This window comes from Leucopleurus acutus (assembly GCF_964270905.1).
Source record: "Leucopleurus acutus genome assembly, chromosome: 18".
Classification (NCBI taxonomy): Eukaryota; Metazoa; Chordata; class Mammalia; order Artiodactyla; family Delphinidae; genus Leucopleurus; species Leucopleurus acutus.
The window spans coordinates 1,386,936-1,408,615 of NC_139160.1; the positions used below are offsets into that span (position 1 = coordinate 1,386,936).

Sequence of the window (21,680 nt, forward strand, 5' to 3'; positions counted from 1 at the left end):
TTTCCCCTCAGAGTTGAGAAGCATAGGGGTTCTATAGGCAGAGCACCTGTTCACATACTATCTGTATGACCTACCTATATGACTACCTGTATGACCCTCAACAAGTTACTTAACCTGTCTCTGTTCCCTCGTCTGTAAAATGGAGAGAGCAGTGTCTCCGTCACAGGCTGGTGTGAAGTTTAGATGAGTCTGTATGTGTAAAGAACTTAGGTCAGAGTAACTGTTAGCTATCACCATTATCTGGTATTTGTATGAATTAGTGAGATGTATAATACATAATTTAAAACAATTTCCTGTACTTAAATGACCAGTCTGGCCACTCACAGGTCCATCCCTATCAGTAAGGCTCTGCCCCTGAGAAAAGGAAGCTGCTGCAGTCACAAACGTCAAGGGGGCCAGTGGAACCGACACAGCTTCGGAACCAGACACCTGACTTCAAATTCGGGCTCTCTGAATACTAGCTTTATAACCTTGAACAAGCTTCTTCCCCTTGATGTCTTTTATTTCTCCCCATTCTAAGTTACCACATTCTTGATTTTTAAAAAAATTACTCAGTGATGACACAAAATATTCAAATTCAAACCAGGATTTCCAAATGATGGTTTGCTAAAAATTATAAATGAAATTTTTAGCCATGAAGATTGAGTTGGGAAAAAAAAAAGAAATGCAGAAAAAAGAGATCCACATTAAAGTGAGCCCCTTAAAAAAATCTGTATCAGGGGACTTCCCTGGTGGCACAGTGGTTAAGAATCCACCTGCCAATGCAAGGGATACGGGTTCAAGCCCTGGCCTGGGAAGATCCCACATGCCGTGGAGCAGCTAAGCCCGTGAGCCACAACTACTGAGCCCACGTGCCACAACTACTGAGCCCACGTGCCTAGAGCCCGTGCTCCACAACAAGAGAAGCCACTGCAATGGGAAGCCTGTGCACCGCAATGAAGAGTAGCTCCCGCTCGTTGCAACTAGAGAAAGCCCACGCGCGGCAACGAAGACCCAACGCAGCCATAAATAAATAAAGTCATTTGAAAAATCTATATCAACATATGTACATACCTATTATCTGAAACACCACGTAAGATACACAACACGTGAAAATCCTGTTCCCACAGATGTTATTTGTGGCAACCGCAATATCCACTTAATAGTCAAATCATGCAAATATATCTTGGCAAAAATTACCATATTTTAAACATTATTTGGGAAGAAGAGCTTAAGATTTGTTTTTCTTACTCTTTGAAGCTGATGTGGTGTAGATAGGTAAGTCCCTTGCTGCTCTTCTCAAAATTTCTTGCTGTCTTTCTTGGCTGAATTCCTTTTCATAACGTTCCTTTTCAGAATTGGACAAGCAGAACTATAAAAGGAGAAATAACTATTAATTCTTTTTAATCCCATGATTATTAACTATCAGGCTCAGAAAAACAAAGTTGTATCCAGAACAGAAAAAACAAAAATATTTCCTTCTATAAAGGCAAAACTTGTCTTCGAATTTGTTTAGGAAGCTAAATCAAGCACATTTTAACAAAACCACACACATACCTTTGACAGACTGAGAAATATTTGCCCTCCATACTAATGATGGCAAAGAACATGAACTAAATATTGTTTGCTTTTTTACAGAGAAGATTAACTTTCCCCATCAAAAAGGGCTTAATATATATTTTCTGTTAGTAAAAATTCTGGTGTTTGAAAGTTACTGTCAAGAGATTTGGAAGGATGTCCAAAGAGTCACTTGCTTTGCGTAACAGGCTAAATCACAGGCATGGGGCCCTACTATTTTCTGGCCAAATTTCTCAATGAGGACAAGTCCGTCTTTCACTACTCTGTTTTTGCTTTTAAAAAGCTAATCAATCACGGTGCTTTCTCCAGAAGTATTAAGGATTGCCAAGGTAAGCACAATCTCCTTTTCTCAAGGACAGATTCCTATATAGAGTTGTTTCCAGTTTCCACTTCTGAAGTTTTAATTCCCGTGTGTGGGCAGCCTCCAGCCTATTTCTTTAAATAGCATTTTCCTTACAAAGGACTTGTTCAGTTGCTCTTCTTTTCATGTCATCCCAGCATCTCAAGGACCAGTTTTATGCCTCTATTTTATGTAACCAGGAGTTATTTTTCAGTGTCTGTTGGTCTTTATTTCACAGATTTTTTTAAAAAACAAAAACATGGCCTAGACATGCTCTTGATCATAGTTCATACTTTAACAATACTGTTCCTCAATTTTTATTTACTTACAGCGTTTTGCTTGAAAAGGTCTAAGGGGTCGTGACTAAACTTTATCTTTTAAAATTTGAGTATTTTGGTCTACCTGCGAACTCAAGTGCCAAGTCTTCCACACTCTCAACGCCTCATTGTCAACAACGGCACTGCCTTCCTGATGCAGCCTCTTCTGTTACAAATGGGGCGATAGGGCAGCACAGGCAGGATTAAGAGCTCTGGGGTGAGGAAACTGTGATCCCAAGCAGCTCAGGGAATTTTCTAAAGCTGCAGAATTATTGGCAGAGCTGATATAAAAACACAAGTCTCTTGAGTTCTACCCTAGTATGTTTCCCTCTGCGCTGCTCATGTGAAATACGTGTTCTTTCTTTTTACAGACTTGTTACTCTAGCCTGGCCAAAACACGATGGCTTAAGAAGTAGCAGAGCCCACTTAGATGGCCCAGCCCAGCTCCCACAACTAAATCTTGGTGGCACACAAGAAACCCCCAAGCTGCTCATGAAGGACAAGAAGTAACATGGACACATGAACAGGACAGAAAAAAATCAGAAAAAATTACACACAAGCTTGACGTTGACACTCTGGAGGTCACTCAGCTAAACCCCCAGGCAGGCTGGACTCTTCAGACATTTCTGAGATCCACCCCCTCGAATACTGTCAGGTACAAAAATACTTTCCTACTTTGTAAGACGGCCCATTCTCCTTTAAGAGAACTGTAACTTGCTAGAAAGTTCTTCCCTGACATGATGCATCTCTGAAACATTCAAAACAGAGAATAAAAATCATATGGTATAACGTTAAATATATATTTGGAAAAAAGATGCTCTAATCAAATTTTACAGTTTCCTTGTAAAATCTGAACAGAATTTTCCTGGGCTGAGCTGTTTCTAGCCAGGCCTCAAAGTCATTACTTTTCCGTAAGAACTATGGTTATAAATTACGAAAAGCTTAAACCAAATGAAAATCTCAAAAGACACCAGGATTTTAGATGAGGAATGGAACAAAACAAAACTTAAAATGAACTAGATGTTTGAAATTATTCCTGTCTATTTTTCATTAAATACTACTGAACAGAATTCAAACTATGAAATGCCATTATTTTAAATTTAGTGTTCAAATGGTTCAATTTAAGTATCTGTTACACACCAATTAAGAACTTGGCACTGTCCCAGGTACCAGGGATCCAAAGATGAATAAAAATACAGCCTTTGCCTTCAAAAACACATTCCTATAGTTCAGTACGAATGTTAACCATGTAAACATAGAATTACAAATCAGCAATTCTTTGCAAGGTGTGATCAAAGCTCCCTCGGGAGGGGTGCGGGCCGTCAATGAAAGTTTCTTGGAAGAAGAGGTACCTAAACGGGGTTTAGAAAGATCAACAGGAATCGTCCAGGAAGACAAAGCAGAAAGAAAACTTTGGCAAAAGAAGCGGCATATGGAAAACACAAAGAGGTGAAAATAGTATATTCAGGGCAACACACTACTTGAATACAGAGTTCCAGGAAGAAGCAATGGACATGAAGTAAGACCTCAGCTCGTGAAGGGTCTGTGTACCAGGCAAATGACCAGCCACTGGCAACCTCTGCAGGAATGCCAGAGAAGCGACAGAACCGTATTTTCTTTTTAGAAAGATGACACTTAGTGATGGAAGATGCCTACCAGCTTTTCTTATGCTGCTTCCTCCTTACCATTCATTCATTCAAGTATTTAGCAATCTATTATATACTAGGTCTGATTCTAGGCAATGAAGACACAGCAGTAAATAACAAAGAGTCTTCCTTCAAAGAGCTTATCCTTTAGTGGAAGAGATAACTTACAAAGGTCTCAGCTTTAATACCACTTCTTCAGAGATTTCTTTGATCACACTATCTAAACAGCTTTTTTCCTAATAGCTGTTACTGTTATGCTCTGCCACATCATCGCGTTCTTTTTCTAAATGTATCACGATTTATAACATTTTATGTTTGTCTTGTTCTTTTTATTCCCAGAGCCCACCACAGTCTGACAAAGAGCAGATGCTTAGGAAATACTTGCTGCCTGAAAGAATGAAAAAAGAATGCCTACCTTTATAACTTAACTTCCCTAAAAATGTATAGTTTTTGCTTTTTCGACCCAACCAATCCCCCTAGATCCAAGCCCGAAGTGCTGCTCAAGCCTCTACATTTAGAGTCCTTTTAATGCGGTCATGAACATCTATCTCACAACTATGCGATTTCCTATCAAGAGCTACTCAGGCAGCCCAGAGTAAGCTTATTCAGAAAGATAATCTTACATTCCTGTCCCTGGCTGTCACTGCAGCCTAGCTTAGCTGTCCCTTCATGATTGAATAATCAATCCATTCAATACTTACTGATGCCCACTGTGTGCCGGATAGTGGGAGAGGGATATAGTGGAGAACGTGATAGAAATGATCCCTGCCCTTAAACAACCGGCAATTTAATAAGGTGATACATACAGGTAAGCAGGCAATTACAATACTAGATGACAAGGTCCATGACAGGGAAGGTAGATCGTGCCATAGAAGGGCCACTGGACACAGGCTGTCAATTACACTTACAATTACACTTACAGGAATAGGGGAGCATGAAGGATGGAGTGGACGTAAAGGCTTAATTAAGCACTGGGCTAAATGCTAAATGGGTACAACATTGCAAATACAACAACCAAAAAAGAAAAAAGTAAGTTAGATGGCACTAATGTGCTAGGCATTCTTTTAAGCACTTGCCCTATAGCATTAATTATATATTATTATAAATACCATCAATCACATGTACGTATGGTTAATTTATTTAACCCACACAACAATCCAATAAGGTGCATACGACTACCATCCTCACTTTACAGAGGACGTACCTGAGGTACAGACAGCTAAGGAGTGTGTCCAACGTCACGCGGCTAGAAACGCAGAGGGATGAGGCAGACGAGGGGGTCTGGAGCTGGGGCCTGAGTTCTGAACCTCTGTACTATCCTGTTTCTCAAAAGTATTGCCAATTGTTTTTCTTATTATATTTTTTATTTCCTGTAATAAACTATTTACTTTCACACATGCTATGTTTCCCACAGCCATCACTACTAGTAATTGATTAGATAAAATTAGGTCCTTTTCAACTTAAGAGATTAAGATATGGGTGGCAATTTGTAATATAACTTTAAGGGCTGACTAATTATTAGCAAATGTTTGAAGACTATATTTGAAGAAACAGTAAGCTTGATGAGTGGTTTACATTATCCCTTAAAACAAAAGCCCCCAGTAGAAACAACGGGCAGTGAGAGTCTGGCGTTACCCACTACTGCTGAATGTACGGGCAGCACCCGGCAATGCTCCTCCTGGGCATCTGCCCCTAAGGACTACGTATGTAAGTACATGTGCCAGAATGTTGACGGCAGTCCTATGTGTAGAAGCCTGAGACTGCAAGCTGCCCAACCGCCCACGCCCATCAACAGTAGACCAGATAAACTGTGTTTTATAACACAGCAGAGGAGGGAGCCACGGCTGTATACAACAACATGCATGCATCGCACACGAAGAGAACGTTAATGAAAGAAGGCAGACACGCAAGCACACATCCTGTGTGACTCCATCCACGGGAGGCGCAGACCAGGCAAAGCCAGCTGATGCTACTGGGTGGGCAGGGGTCGGGGGGAGCAGTGGCTGCAGGGAGTGTGAGGGGCTCACGGGAAAGCAGTCACGTTCTGCTTCTGGAACTGGGTGCTAGTTACTCACGTGTCCAGTTCATGAAAATTCGTCAAGTGTACATTTATGGCATGTATAGTTTTCTGCATATATGTTCTATAAAAAGTTATATGGAAGTTGATATCTTTAAACATACGTCTATAACTTTTAATGGATTCTGATGAATCTAATACAAAGGGAAACAATTACATTATTACCATCATCTAGCATTTGAGTGCTAACCATATGGCAAGTCCTATGTTAAATGCTTTACATGAATGAATCTCACTTAATCCTCACAAACATCCTACAGAGGCAGGCATGACTGTTAGCTCCACTTTCCAAATAGAAAACTGAGCCGTGGGTTCATTAAATAATGTGTTGGAGCAGAAAATCAAACTCAGGCAGTCCTAACTCCAGAGAATATATTCTTATCTCTCTAGCTATTCTAAACTTTAGGTGAAGAGAATTCAGTCAGCTGTATCAAGGCAAAAAGGACATATGGTCTTAAGCTTTACGCCACATAAACGTGTACTCATGTTATTTCCAAGTGGAACCTCCAAGTAGCAAAAACACTAGCCACACTAGGTGTAACAAGCCACGATCAAAACACTTTATTTAGTTGCAGCTTATTTGTTCAGGCCTGAGAAAAAATAAATGTTGAAAGTTTCCAAAAATAAACTCTACTTTCCTAACTCAATTCTGTCCCTTAAGATTATTCACTCCAGTGACATAAAGTACATCTTTAATTTAAGAAAACATAGCATGGCAGAAGAATATTAGCACAGCTAAACCTTCGCGCCATCATCCAACTTTTACGAGGCTGCGTCAGTGGGCTGTATCTGAGGGATACGCTGATGACTCACACTCACAATGTAGAGTTACCAAGCAATTTATGAATGAAAACAGAACAAATGCATTATGTAATAAAGTTTTAACAAAGGTAACACAGGGAAAATAATTCCATAATTAGTGAAAACATTTGGTAATTTACCAACATTAAATTTACCTCTTTGGAGGGGGAAGCGGGAGATGTGAAAATTGTCATCCAATAGGACCATACAAACATAACAATGAACAGATGGAAAGCCACAAGGTAAACAACGGCCTTTCCTGGTAAATAAAAACAAATAACATTTCATTGAATCCAGGTGAAAACAGGAAAAAGCATTATATATTAAAACACAATATTTAGGGTCAGGAGGCTCGATCCAATAAAAACTTTAATTAAAATGTACTAAAAACATCAAATATATACACTCCTTCATCTGCATGACGTTCACATTACAGATACGGAAAAACATTCTATTCCTGCATTTAAGGGTTATTGGCCTGGTTTATAAAGAAAGACTGTATTCTGAGATGAGATTTGATTTCATTAAGTTGCTGAAGATTTAAGCTGAAATCTTATGAGCACCTCCTTCAAGAGCACTTCCTAAAAGTTAGATTTTAAATGACTTAAAAATTATTATTTAATGTTCACTATGAACATTAAATCCAAGGAACTATATACTGAAAATAAACAACTCAATTCCTGGACTGTCAGGAAAGGTATCCTAAATTCCATTGTCGTTTTCAACACGGGGTAACGAAAAAATTTTAGCCACTCTGAATTCTGCCATAACTGTTTCCTAAGTGGATTAGTGTAACATTGCAACATCTTTATCTCCAAATATTAACTCACTGATATAACTAAAAACTTTTTGTTGTGTTCTGTGGTTTTTCTATCTGTAAGAAGTGGGACTGGTTTCCATTAAGAAGCCAGAACTATTTACCAAGTGCTTAAATTCTTTTTCAGTTTGGAATGCAGCACCACAAACTCACTGAAGAAAACAAAGCACAGATGAGCACAAAAGTTTGCGATTCTACTCATTTGTAAAGTCTGGATCAAATATTACTTTTTCCAAAAGCCTCCTCCATTACTTTCAGAATTTATTATCCCTTCATACTATTCTCCCCAAATAATTTACTCAGACTTCAATTAAAGCACTTAATGTGTTTCCTTTAAGTTAGTTGCTTAATATTGATAAGTTAATAAATGCAAAACACTTAGAACAGTGTCTGACACATAATAAATCCTCAATAAATATTGGCTATTATTATCATTGCTGTCCAAGTATAGCAGTTCCTTATTCTCAAAAACTGGTTCTTTTTGTGCACTCCCTATTTCAGTGTTACCCAAGTATATAGACTGATAAAAGTTTTCACTGGTCTGCAGTTAAATGAGAAACATTAAGAAAAATGTAGTGAAGTTTTTATAAAGCTAACATGTATTCAATTTGAAGTACTGTCCTTCCTTTGGTCTGAGGTTACTTTTCCTTATGTTTTTGGTTTTTAAAAAATGTTTTCACATAAAATAATGATACAAAATTGACAACTTGCTGGACCCCAGCATTTTCCTCTGCAATTATACTGGTCCATGTCTGGTCTAACAGAACAGAACCCTGAGACACACAGATGACCGATGCAGGAAGCCAGGGCTCGATGGCCCTCACAACGCGTGGCTGGCTAATCAGCACGGAGCGCGTACTTCAACTTCTAGCTCCTAAAATCTCTTTCAAAGTAAACTTCTCATTCTTTTCACTGCTAGTGCAATAGTTCTTAAATTGTTGCTCATCTCATATGGGTCACTGCACAAGCCAATGGGCGCCCTTGCCTTCCAGTCTCTTGCTTCCAATCCATCTCAGTGGCCAGCGTAAGATATGTGGCTCACCGTTTCTTATCCCCGTTGGCTATGAAATTCCTGGGAAACAGCTCCATCTACACGACTAATGAATGCATTCTAAAACTCTGGAACTTCCTAGTAACCATATTTATTTTAACTACAGCTACTCAAGTCAGCCCTTCTACCTACTGAAAGTCTACTAGAAGACATATAACGTTACCTTATTTCTAGCCCTCACAATGGTCTCGTGGGTATTCTTTCAGTTTACAAATGTGAAATCGAAGGCTCAGAAAATTTAATATTTTGCCCAGTGTTACTTACTTACTAAATGATAACGCCAGAATTCAAACCCATATATGCTTGATAAAAACCCGAGGTCTTTGTCACTGTGTCATATCTAAACTAATTTTCCTCCGCTTTTTAAATTATTATCTTAGTGGTCACATCCTACTTCAGAGATAACATCTGGTGCCAAGACGAAGCCCTAACCACAACTTCCTTCTATTCTCAAATATGCTTTCTTTTCACTTTCACAAAAACTGATGTCATCCTCGTTGAATATTGTGGTTTCGCAAAATCTGCATTCTCTATCATTCCAGCTCCCTCTATGCTAAACCCCATGGTCTAACCAATGGATTCAAAAGCATCCCTTCATTTGTTTCTCCTTTGGAAAAACAGGCTGGAGCTCAGTCTCCTGTTACACCAACACTGAAGCCATTTTTCAAGCCTGCAATTTTATCTTCACCTATAGCTCATTTCACTTCTTTATATTACTGCCTTGCCCCCATATTCAATCAAGTTTGTCAATCCTCATCTACGTATTATTGCATAGCTTGGTTACTTTAACTTTAAACTTCTTAATCACTGAGTTACTTACAACTAAGGCTAGAATACAGAACAATATACTTCAACATTTTTTAAACATTTAATATTTTTTTAGAATATTTTTGCTCTCCGTAAGAACAAAAGCACATGGTTTTTGCCTTAAAATATCTTAACCTTCAGTTAAAGAAAGAAAAGATAAAATAAATCTCTTAGTATATTGCCTGGAATATAGTAAGCACTTAATAGACGGTAGTTATCAAATTATAATATAAATAATAACAGGAGATATTGTTTTTAAATAAGTTCAAATTAGTGTGATTACTAATAATCCCATATACATGCTATAAACTATTGGTTAGAAGTAATACTTAAAGTAAAAGCTTAACTCATCAAATTAAATCAAAGTTCAAAGAAAAACTGAACCTATAAATCGAAAAGTCTGACTCCAAAATCACCTGTAACCGAATTAAGAAACAAATAAGCAAACAAAAACTTTACTCAAAGACTCTCTGAAAGACATGGGGAAAATAGCCCCAAGAAATAATGACCCAAGTTAAAAGTTCTTTTATAAGAACTTCAGAAATTCTCTGCTTTCTATGTCTGTGCTTTCAACACACAGGAAACAGTTTTGATTTTAAGCAAGAAAAACAAGCCTACCAAAATTGAGTCTATATTTATTGTTACTGAGAAGTTAGATCCAAAGTCAACTTGAGATTTACATGCTTAACGCCTTCTAGTTTCAACAATAAGAATATTTATTAATAATTTCTAGGGACTTCCCTTGAGGTCCAGTGGATAGGACTCAGCGCTTCCTCTGCAGGGGACACGGGTTGGATCCCTGGTCAGGGAACTAAGATCCTGCAAACCACGCAGCTCGGCCAAAAAAACCACCACCACAAAAAAAAAGTTTCTAATTATTCAACTGTTTTAGAAATCCTCTGGATTTTCATATCTCAAATCAAATTTTATTTTTGAAATTTGATCTCAAAGGACTTAAAATTTTCTTTTATCTCAATAAAATTTTGAGTAATGATTTTTCTCTCCAGACACTGTCTCTTTGATTAGTCATTAAAACTTTAATTCCATTTCAAAATGAACTAGTAATACACTTTACAAATTCAGAGTCTGGTTACTTAATCAAATGACTATGAGTAGTAAAGTACTATTTTAAACAAATGCATAAACAAGAGAACCACCAATAAAATTTAGGCATCATGAAACACCTCCTCCTCAAACTTAGCTAGAACTGATACTAAAAATCTTTGAACCACTACTATAAAGAGTTCTGAAGAATATACAAGGCAAAAATATGTATATAAATACATCAAAGAAGTTTGGGTACTAGATGCCTTGCAAAATAACAGCAACTTCAATTTACATAAATAACACAAATGAGAATATACTGAATGTATAAAAATAAACCTAATAACACATCTCCTTTTAATCACTTAAGCTTTAAGAATATATATCTTCTTCCTGGAAACCAAAACACACACAGTCATCACTAAATAACAAGTATATGGGTGGTAATTAAGATACCATAAGTAGTCTACTTAACTTGAGAGTAAAATTTAAAAGCGCCTTACCGTTTTCTCCATTTCCAGAAAGTGTAACTAGAATAGAAGAAAACACAGTGAATATATTTTAAACACTCGTATATAACCTTTATTTCAGGTTGACTATTCACCTTAGTATCATTTTCATAAACATAAAATTTAGTTGTAAAATGTAAACAATAAGGCAAATTCAGAACTGCACAAAAACCATGGAAACACTAAAATTCAAATTCTTCTTTACCATAAACATTGCAATCACACTAAAATTTTTCTTCAGACCTTTGTTAATTTTAAGTGTATCTATATGGTTATAGCTATGATGTTTTCTTTAGCTCTTTTCTTAATGCTACCTACAGAATGAGTAGAACTCTCCTCTATGGCACTCATAGGGCACTTAATTAAGTAGTCTGTGATGTAACTTACCAAACTTTTTGTAAAAGCTACACACAAAACACATTGTTATTTTTCTACAGAAAAAAAAAAAAGAGGAACTTATCCTGTGATTTTTAGAGCACTTTTCTTCCTAGTTTGAAACCCTGGGAACTGCTCCTTATTCCTCCTCTCTGGATAGTCCAATGGCCTCTGGGTCCTGTTGATTCTACTACCTAAGTCTCTTCACATCCGCCTCCCCCTCCCATTTCTCCCATTGCCTTGTTTTAGGACCTTCTCAAATGCGATAGCTTAAAGCAACTCTACTCGCAGTTTAACACATCCTCATCACCAGCAAATCTGAAGATGGAATACTCTTCAACACCCACCAGTCACTTACAGAAAAAAGTCCACAATCTTCAGAGTAGCAAACACTATAGGCCCTCTGTGATCTACAATCTGTCCCCCTCTCCAGTCTCTTGTCATTTGCCCATACCCACGGTCTAATTATCCTGAAAAAACCCTGCAGTTTCCTAAATACACCAAGATGTTTCACACACAATTGCTTCCCCATTCATCCTTCAAGACCCGGTGTATACACTCCCTCCTTGGCAAAGCCTTCCTGAGTCCCACTCTAGGCAGAGCAGGTCACTCCTTTATTTCAACGTTGCTCACCCCTCCATCTCTACCATACCACCTCATTTTTCACAATTACTTGCTGACATGTCTGTCTCCCCCTGCTGGACTGCATTAGTGTGGAATCATGTCTTAGAACAATAACAAACCTAACAGTTATCATTAGTTCCTTCTCACAGATAAATAAACTAAGACTCAAAATAACTAAAGGACGTCCCTGAGGTCACAGAGCTAGTACATGCTGTGTAGGTAAGATCTGAACTCAAGGGCTTCCCTGGTGGTGCAGTGGTTAAGAATCCACCTGCCAATGCAGGGGACACGGGTTCAAGCCCTGGTCCAGGAAGATCGCACATACCGCGGAGCAACTAAGCCCGTGAGCCACAACTATTGAGCCCTCGCGCCACAACTACTGAAGCCCGTGCTCCGCAACAAGGGAAGCCACCGCAATGAGAAGCCCGCACACCGCAACGAAGAGTAGCCCCTGCTCGCTGCAACTAGAGAAAGCCCGTGCGCGGCAATGAAGACCCAACGCAGCCAAAAATAAATAAATAAGTAAAATTAATTTAAAAAAAAAAATCGGAACTCAAGTCTACTTGGACTTGTATTCTTTCCTGGAGTGTGTTTCATTTTATTCAGTATTTTAGTTCCAAAGCCTGGCATACAGCAACAATGCTTAAGAAATGTTTATTAATTCAATATCCATTTTTGACTAAAATCTCATTTTTGACTAAAGTATCCAGGAGTATCTGGATACTTCCTTAACAAACTAAAATATATCTATCTCAAGCCCCAAACCAACATAATTTAATGAGAAAACACAATACAAGTATTCCCACTAAAGTCAGGAACATAACAAGAAGGTTCATGATCATTACTTTCTTTTTTTTTTTTTTTTTTAAATATTGTTTCAGAGAGGCATAGGGTTTTTTCCAGCCCATCTTAGGTCATTCAGGTATGGTCTGGGGTAGTTAAACCCTGGGCTGGTCCCCTCTGGCCTCACAAAGCATTTCCCCTTTATGCTAGTGTACACTACTAAAAATATAATTTTCATTACGTGCCATGATACGAAATGATTGGGAAGCACTGCAGTAGCCACACAATTATAAAAGAGAAATAAGTTAATTGTATAGAAATTGAAAAGAAGACATATGTATCATTATATGACTTATTATATGACTACATTCTTTTATAGTCAAAGAAAACCAACTGAAAAACTATTATAAGAGGTGATAGTGTACAACAACTGATATACAGAAATCAGTAGTTTCCCAATACACACGTAATCACTATGTAGAAGTTATAATAAAAGACAGTTCTATTTACAAAGCCACCTAAGAAAATAATGTTCCCAGGAATAAATGTAAGAACTGAGCAAGAGCTACGCAAAAAGAAACGTTTTGATGCTTCTGAGGGACACTAATAAAAATCTGAACAGGTGCAAAGACTTACATTCTTACACAGAAGAGTCATCATGAAAATGACAATTCTCCTGAGGTTATTCTTATAAATTTAGTGTCATCTCAATAAAAATACTTTTATTTTTTAAGCAGTCAGATTCCAAAGTTCATTTGTGGAAAAATGAACTTACACGATGAAGTAGGAAAATTTTGAAAGAGATGAATAATGAAGTAGCACTAGTCAAGTCAAATCCTAGAGCACAGTATTCTACAATTATTACAAATGCCGCAATTATTACAACACCTGTACCGGCTCATGAATAAATAGATCACCGGAACAGAACAGAACGCTCCCAAATGGAACCAAATGCATATAGGAATTCGCTATGTGATAAACATGGGATTTCAAATCAGTGTGGATAGAGCCAATAAATAGCATCAGAATAAACGGGTGGCCATGTGGAAAAAAGATACCATTGAGATTCACAACACAGGTCAGGATAAATCCCAAATGTATCAAAGATTTAAATGCAAAAAATAAAAACAAAATCATGCGTGTACTACATGAAACAAGGGAAATTTAAAATATATACGCTTTTGGAGCTAAGTAGGTATTTCAGAGTATGACACAGAACACTGAAGCCACAGGAAAATACTGATATATTCGACTGCATAAAAGTAAAAATAAACGCTCGAAAAAAATCACTACAAGACAACAAGAAACTCGGAAAAATTTTCACAATTCTTACTATGGACTAAAAACTAATTTCTCTGTTTAAAGAGTACCTACAAATCAATAAGAGTTGTTTTAAAACAACCCACTTTTTCACAGAAAAGGAAATACAAACATCTCAAACATAAAAAAGATGGTCAACCTCATTCATAACAGAAATCCAAAGTAAAACTACAAGAAGATACCATTTTTAGTAATCGTATTAGTAAAGATCAAAAGTTGATAACATACTGTGTGATCTCACTTGTCAGAGCAGAGTTCTGATTTAAGTTGCATCTGGCTAACAGTTTCTGGTGGCTGCCTCTTCCAACTTCCCACTAAGACAGCACGCAACTACAGGAAGCAACAAAATTGTTCCATACCAAAAACAAAGCTAGACAAACCAAGAATGACCAGAACTACTTCGTCAAGAGGGCCTTCCTGACCACAGGAGTGGGGTAAATAAATCTATACAATTCCCTTATCATAACACTCCTGACACTGGTATGTAACTACTAGTTTCTAATCTGTAGTTCCTTCCAGATTTTTCTTGGAGGAAGGGACACGACTGAGTCACCAACGCCTGGCACAGGGTGGAGTGGAGCCAGCCCTCAGGATCTGTTAGCTGCCCCTCCGACTACACAGACAAAGGACAGTTAGGGACGACCAACACTGGGCCGTCTGCAGAGCCTCTGGCCTCACAGAGGGATATTCCGTTTTCTGAGGATCCCAGTATAGTTTTAAAAATTCTTCTGATGATAAAGTCAGAACTATAAAAAACATTACACATACTAATGGTTACACGTGCCTTGTAAAGGTATAATGAATGTCCTTTTTTCAGTCATGTCAGTGACCATGTATAATCTCATTTGCAGATAATATTAATCTAAATTAATCTAAGTTTCTCTGTGAACCTGAGAGCTGGCCACATGCTCTTCTCCACTTAACTGCCCCCTTTTCTCACCTACTCCCCACTAATTGAGACTGAAAATCCCAGATACTCTCACTTTACCAGCATCCTTTGCATCTACTGTGGCCATGTGATACAGTTTTGGCTAATGGATACATCTTTGGAAAAGGAAAAGTTATGGTGGAAAAACCTTTTTCCTTCCTTGACAAGTCAGAAGCATGTGAGGAGAAAGCCGTATTACTGCCTTCACCCTGTTTTTGCTTTGCATACTTATAATGTAAGGATGTGCTGACAATCTGTAACTGCCAGCGTTCAACCTCGAGGGAGGACTATTTGCTGGGTACAGGGTTCTGGGCGGACAGGTCTTTTTTCATTTCACGCTTGAAAAATGCCACAGCACTTCCTTTTGGCCTCCACAGCTTCTGATGAAAAACCTGCTGTTGTTCTAACTTCCCCCCATAGGTAAGGTAAACTTCTGTCACTGTTTTCAAGATTTTATCTGTCTTTAGTTTTCACAAGTTTGGTTATGATGTGTCTTGGCATGGATTTCTTTATCTTGTTTAGCATTCACTCAGCTTCTAGAACCTGTAGGTTTACGTCTTTTGTCACACTTGCAAAAATTTAAGCTACTATTCCTTCAAGTACTTTTTCAGCCACACTCTCATTCTTCTCTCCTTCTGGAACTCTGATGACACACAGTTTAGATTTTTTTTTTTAATAGTTTCACAAGTCCCTGATGATCTATTCATTTTTATTTCTCAGTTTGATTTCTTCTGTTGTTCACACTGGGTAATTTTTACTCCATCTTTAAGTTCACCGATTCTTTCCTCTGCCCTCTCCATTCTGCTACTGAGTAGACTTTTATGAGTTTTTAAATTTGGCTATCGTATTTTTCAGTTCTAAAATTTCCAGTTTTAAAGATGGGTCTCCTCTACATCTTTGCCAACCAAAGGTCACACAGACTTTCTCATATGTTCACTTCTATAAGGATTATAGGTTTTACATTTAGGTCTGTAATAGATTTTAAATGCTGATCTTAAAAAAATATGGTATGAAGTGAGGACTGAGGTTAACTCTTTTGCCTAGAGATGGACAATAGTTCCAATATCGTTAGCCAACAAAACTATACTTTCTCTACTGAGTTACCTTGGATTGTCTCATGAAAATTAATCCGCTATATTTGTAAGGGTTTATTTCTGAAGTCTCTACTCTGCCCCACTGATCTATATAGTCCACTCCTACTCTAACACCACCCTGACTTGATTCCAAGCAGCTTTAGAAAATCCTGAAATCAGACAGTATGACTCCTCCAGCTTCTTTTTCTAAAGTGTTTGGGCTATTTTAGGTCCTTTGCATTTCCATATAAATTTTAAGCTCATCTTTGATTAAAAAAAAAAGCCAGGCTTCCCTGGTGGCGCAGTAGTTGAGAGTCCACCTGCCGATGCAGGGGACATGGGTTCGTGCCCCGGTCCGGGAAGATCCCACATGCCGTGGAGTGGCTGGGCCCGTGAGCCATGGCCGCTGAGCCTGCGCGTCCGGAGCCTGTGCTCCGCAACGGGAGAGGCCACAACAGTGAGAGGGCCTGCATACTGCAAAAAAAACAAAAACAAAAACAACAACAAAACAACAACAACAAAAACAACAACAACAAAAAAGCCTGCTGGGATTTTTGGCTGGTGTTGTATTGACTCTATAGATCACTTTAGAAAGAACTGATATCCTTATAGTATCGTCTCCATTCCATGATCCCAGCGTATCTCTTCACTTTAGATTTTACCTGATCAATACACAAACCTTGCACATATTTTGTTAGATTTATCCCTTTTATTTAATTTGTTGATGCAATTATAAATCAGCATTTTAAAAACTGAGGTATAGTTGATTTACAATATTATATGTTTCAGGTGTACAACATAGTGATTCATAATTTTTAAAGATTATACTCCCTTTATAGTTACTATAAAACATTGGATATATTCCCTGTGCTGTACAATATATCCTTGTAGCTTATTTATTTTATATATAGTCATTTGTACCTCTTAATCCTCCATCAGTTGTTACCCCTCCTCCCTTTCCCTCTCCCCACTGGTAACCTCTAGTTTGTTCTCCTATATCTGTGAGTCTGTTTCTTTTTTGTTATACTGACTAGTTTTTTTTTTTTTTTTAGATTCCCCATATAAGGGATAACATATAGTATCTTCCTCTGACTTATTTCACTAAGTGTAATATCTTCTAGTTCCATCCATGTCGTTGCAAATGGCAAAATTTCATTATTTTTCATGATGAAGTGGTATTCCATGGTAATATATATACCACATTTTCTTTATCCATTCATCTGTTGATGGACACTTAAGTTGCTTCCATATCTTGGCTATTTTAAGTAATACTGCTATGAACACTGGGGTGCATGTATCTTTCCAAATTAGTGTTTTCATTTTCTTAGAATATATACCCAGGAGTAGAACTGCTGGATCATATGGTAATTCTATTTTTAATTTTTGAGGACCCTCCATACTGTTTTCCACAGTGTCTGCACCAATTTCCATTCCCACCAACAGTGTACAGGGGCTCCCTTTTCTCCACATCCTTGCCGACATTTGTCATTTGTGGTCTTTTTGATAATAGACATTCTGACAAGTGTGAGGTGATACCTCACTGTGGTTTTGATTTGCATTTCTTTAATGATTAGCAATGTTGAGAATCTTTTCATGTGCCTGTTGGCCATCTGTATGTCTTCTTTGGAAAATTGTCTCTTCAGGTCTTCTGCCCATTTTTTAATCAGGTTTTTTTTTTTGATGTTGAGTTGTATGAGCTATTTATATATTTTGGATATTAACCCCTTATTGGTCATATCATTTGTAAATATTTCCTGCCATGCAGTAGCTTGTCTCTTCATTTTATCGATGGTTTCCATTGCTGTCCAAAAGCTTGTAAGTTTAATTAGTCCCCCTCCTTCCTTTTTTTTGGCCATACCTCGCAGCATGCAGGATCTTAGTTCCCTGACCAGGGATCTAACCTGCGCCCACTGCAGTGGAAGCGCAGAGTCTTAACCACTGGACCACCAGGAAAGTCCCCTAATTAGGTCCCGTTTGTTTATGTTTGCTTTTATTTTCTTTGCCTTAGGAGACAGATCCAAAAAAATACTGACACAATTTATGTCAAAGAGTGTTCTGCCTATGTTTTCTTCCAGGAGTTTTATGGTTTGAGGTCTTACATTTAGGTCTTTCATCCATTTTGAGTTTATCTTTGTACATGGTGCGAGAAAATGTTTTAATTTCATCCTTTCACATGTAGCTGTCCAGTTTTTTCAGCACCACTTTTGAAGAGACTGTCTTTTCCCCATTATATATTCTTTCCCCCTCTGTCATAGGTTAATTAACAATCAGTGAGTGGGTTTATTTCTGGGCTCTCTATCCTGTTCTGTTGATCTATGTGTCTGTTTCTGTGCCAGTACCATAGTTTTGATTACTGTAGCTTTGTAGTATAGTCTGAAGTCAAGGAGCGTAATTCCTCCAGCTCTGTTCTTTCTCAAGATTGTTTTGGCTATTTGGGGTCTTTTGTGTCTCCACACAAATTTTAAACTTATTTGTTCTAGTCCTATGAAAAATGCCCTTGGTATTTTGATAGGGATTGCATTGAATCCGTAGATTGCCTGGGTAGTATGGTCATTTTAACAATATTATTTCTTTCAATCCATGAAAATAACACATCTTTCCATCTGTTTGTCATCTTCAATTGCTTTCATCAGTATCTCATAGTTTTCTAAGTACAGATCTTTTATCTCCTTAGGTAGGTTTATTCCTAGGTGTGGTTTTTTTTTTTTTTTGATGCGATGGTAAATGCAAGTTTCCTTCATTTCTCTTTCTGTTAGTTTGTTGTTACTATACAGAAATGCAACAGATTTCTGATATTTGTTTTGTATCCTGCAACTTTACCAAAATTGATGAGCTTTAGTAGTTTTATTGCTGGGGTCTTTAGGATTTTCTATGTATAGTACCATGTAGTCTGAAAACAGTGACAGTTTTACTCTTACTTTCCTATTTGGGTGCCTTTTATTTCTTTTTCTCCTCTGACTGCTGTGGCTAGAACTTCCTATACTATGTTTAATAAAAATGGTGAGAGTGGCATTCTTGTCTTGTTCCTGACCTTAGAGGAATGATTTCAGCTTTTCATTGTTGTGTATATTAGCTGTGGGATTATCATCTATGGCCTTTATTATGTTGAGGTATGTTCCCTATACCCACTTTCTGGAGAGTTTTTATCATAAATGGATGTTGAATTTTGTCAAAAGTTTTTTCTGCATCTGTTGAGATGATCATATGGTTTTTATTCTTCAATTTGTTAATATCATGTATCACACTGATTGATTTGTGGATACTGATCTATCCTTGCACCCCTGGAATAAATCCCACTTGATCATGGTAAATGATCCTTTTAATGTACTGTTGAATTTGACTTGCTAACATTTTGTTGAGGATTTTTGCATCTATGTCCGTCAGCGATACTGGCCTGTGATTTTCCTTTTTTGTGATATCTTTGTCTGGTTTTGGTATCAGGGTGATACTGGCCTCACAGAATGAGTTCAGAAGCACTCCATCCTCTGCAGTTTTTTAGAATAGTTTGAGAAGGATAGGTATTAAGTCTTCTCAAATTTGGTAGAATTCACCTGTGAGGCCATCTGGTCATGGACGTTTGTTTGTTGGGGATTTCTTTTATTACTGATTCAGTTTCGTTACTGGTAATTGGCCTGTTCATATTTTCCATTTCTTCTTGGTTCAGCCTTGGGAGATTGTACACTTCTAGTAATCTGTCTACTTCTTCTAGGTTATCCACTTTATTGGCATGTTGCTGTTCGTAATAATCTGCCATGATCTCTTGTATTTCTGTGGTGTCAGTTTTAACTTCTTTTTAATTTCTGATTTTATTGATTCAGGCCCTCTCTTTTTCTCTTATGAGTCTGGCCAAAGGTTTATCAATTTTTAAAACTATTTTCAAAGAACCAGCTCTTTGTTTCATTCATCGGTTCTATTTTCTTAAGTCACTAACTCATTTATCTCTGCTCTGATTTTTTGCTTCCTTCCTTCTACTAACTTTGGGTTTTGTCCTTGTTTTTCTCATCCTTTCTCGTAAGGTTAAGTTGCTTATTTGAGATTTTTCTTATTTCCTGAGGTAGGCTTTTATCACTATAAACTTCCCACTTACAACTGCTGTTGCTGCATCCCACAGATTTTGGATCGCTGTGTTGTTTTCATTTGTCTCCATGTATTTTTTGATTTTTTCAGTGATCCATTGGTTGTTTAGTAGCATATTTTCTAGCCTCCACTTGTTTGTGTTTTTGCAGTTTTTTTCTTGTAGTTGATTTCTAGTCTCATAGTATTGTGGCCAGATAAGATGCCTGATATTATTTCAATCAATGAGACCATTAATACTGCCAGTAATATGATTACTGAAAGGTTTAAATAACTTGTTGCATATATGCTCTACATTCTCTAATAGCTGTACCATATATACTTTGTTAGAGCAAATAACCATTACAAATTATATTTTTCTCTTCCTTATAACCCTCCTCACTTAGGTCTATAAGAACATACGTACATATTTAATGTTCATATCATAGTTTAAGTTGCTGTCTCTGTAGTCATTTGGGTTGTCTAAAGCACATCCTCATTCTCGAGCAAACTGGTTTTGTTGTAGATACAATTCAAGTTGTTCTGTTTATATGCAGTGATTTGGGGGAGACTCAAAAATAATAAACCGTTACCGTCATCTTCCCAGAACCCCAAAAGACAGACTTTTTTTTTTTTTTTAACGTTGAGCCTTCTTTTAATTTATTTATTTTTATTTTTGGCTGTGTTGGGTCTTCATTTCTGTGCAAGGGCTTTCTCTAGTTGTGGCAAGCGGGGGCCACTCTTCATTGCAGTGCGCGGGCCTCTCACTGTTGCGTCCTCTCGTTGCGGAGCACAGGCTCCAGACGCGCAGGCTCAGTAGTTGTGGCTCACGGGCCTAGTTGCTCCGCGGCATCTGGGATCTTCCCAGACCAGGGCTCAAACCTGTGTCCCCTGCATTAGCAGGCAGATTCTCAACCACTGCGCCACCAGGGAAGCCTGACAGTGACTTTTTGAAGAGAGGAGGCCAGATGTCTTGTGAAATATGCTACATTCTGAACTTGTTTCTTTTTGGTGTCCTTTACTTCTTCATCTACCCCAACCTCCTCCTCCTCCTACCATTCCATTCAAAGTCTAATGGCTTGAGTATAATTTGAGGGAGCAGGGGGAAGAGGATGGACAAGAATACTCATCTGGGTACTGTACAGTATTTAAGGAGATACTCAGGAGACACATTATTTAAGTCTGTCACTATCAGTGATGCTACGTTTGGCCATTTGGTAAGGTAGTGACCGCCAAATGTCTCCTTTGTAAAGGTCCATTTTTGACTTGGACAATCACGAAATCTTTTTTTTTTTTTTTTTTTTTACGAAATCTTTTGTGGAGTAAAACGTTAAGGGTATGTGAATATCTTCTTCCCCTAACGGTTTTAGCATCCACTGATATGCCTTGCCTGAATCTATTATTTCGTAGAATTAGAAAATCACCATTAAAAGCCCTCTATTATTTTTTTATTTTATTTTATTTTACTTTTGCGGTACGCGGGCCTCTCACTGTTGTGGCCTCTCCTGTTGCGGAGCACAGGCTCCGGACGCGCAGGCTCAGTGGCCATGGCTCACGG

General features: G+C 37.8%; 1 protein-coding gene across 2 annotated transcripts in view; it reads right to left on the reverse strand.

The window, feature by feature from the left end:
- Nucleotides 1-21,680, reverse strand: part of ZDHHC20 (zDHHC palmitoyltransferase 20) — a 68,203-nt gene that overhangs the window by 29,944 nt on the left and 16,579 nt on the right. For both annotated transcript variants that reach the window (XM_082859176.1, XM_082859177.1), the window contains exons 2-4: nucleotides 10,961-10,987; nucleotides 6,894-6,997; nucleotides 1,231-1,351 (exon numbers count right to left, since the gene is read on the reverse strand). In XM_082859176.1, the coding sequence (XP_082715302.1) occupies nucleotides 1,231-1,351; nucleotides 6,894-6,997; nucleotides 10,961-10,987 (252 nt within the window). The remainder of the gene's footprint in view (nucleotides 1-1,230; nucleotides 1,352-6,893; nucleotides 6,998-10,960; nucleotides 10,988-21,680) is intronic.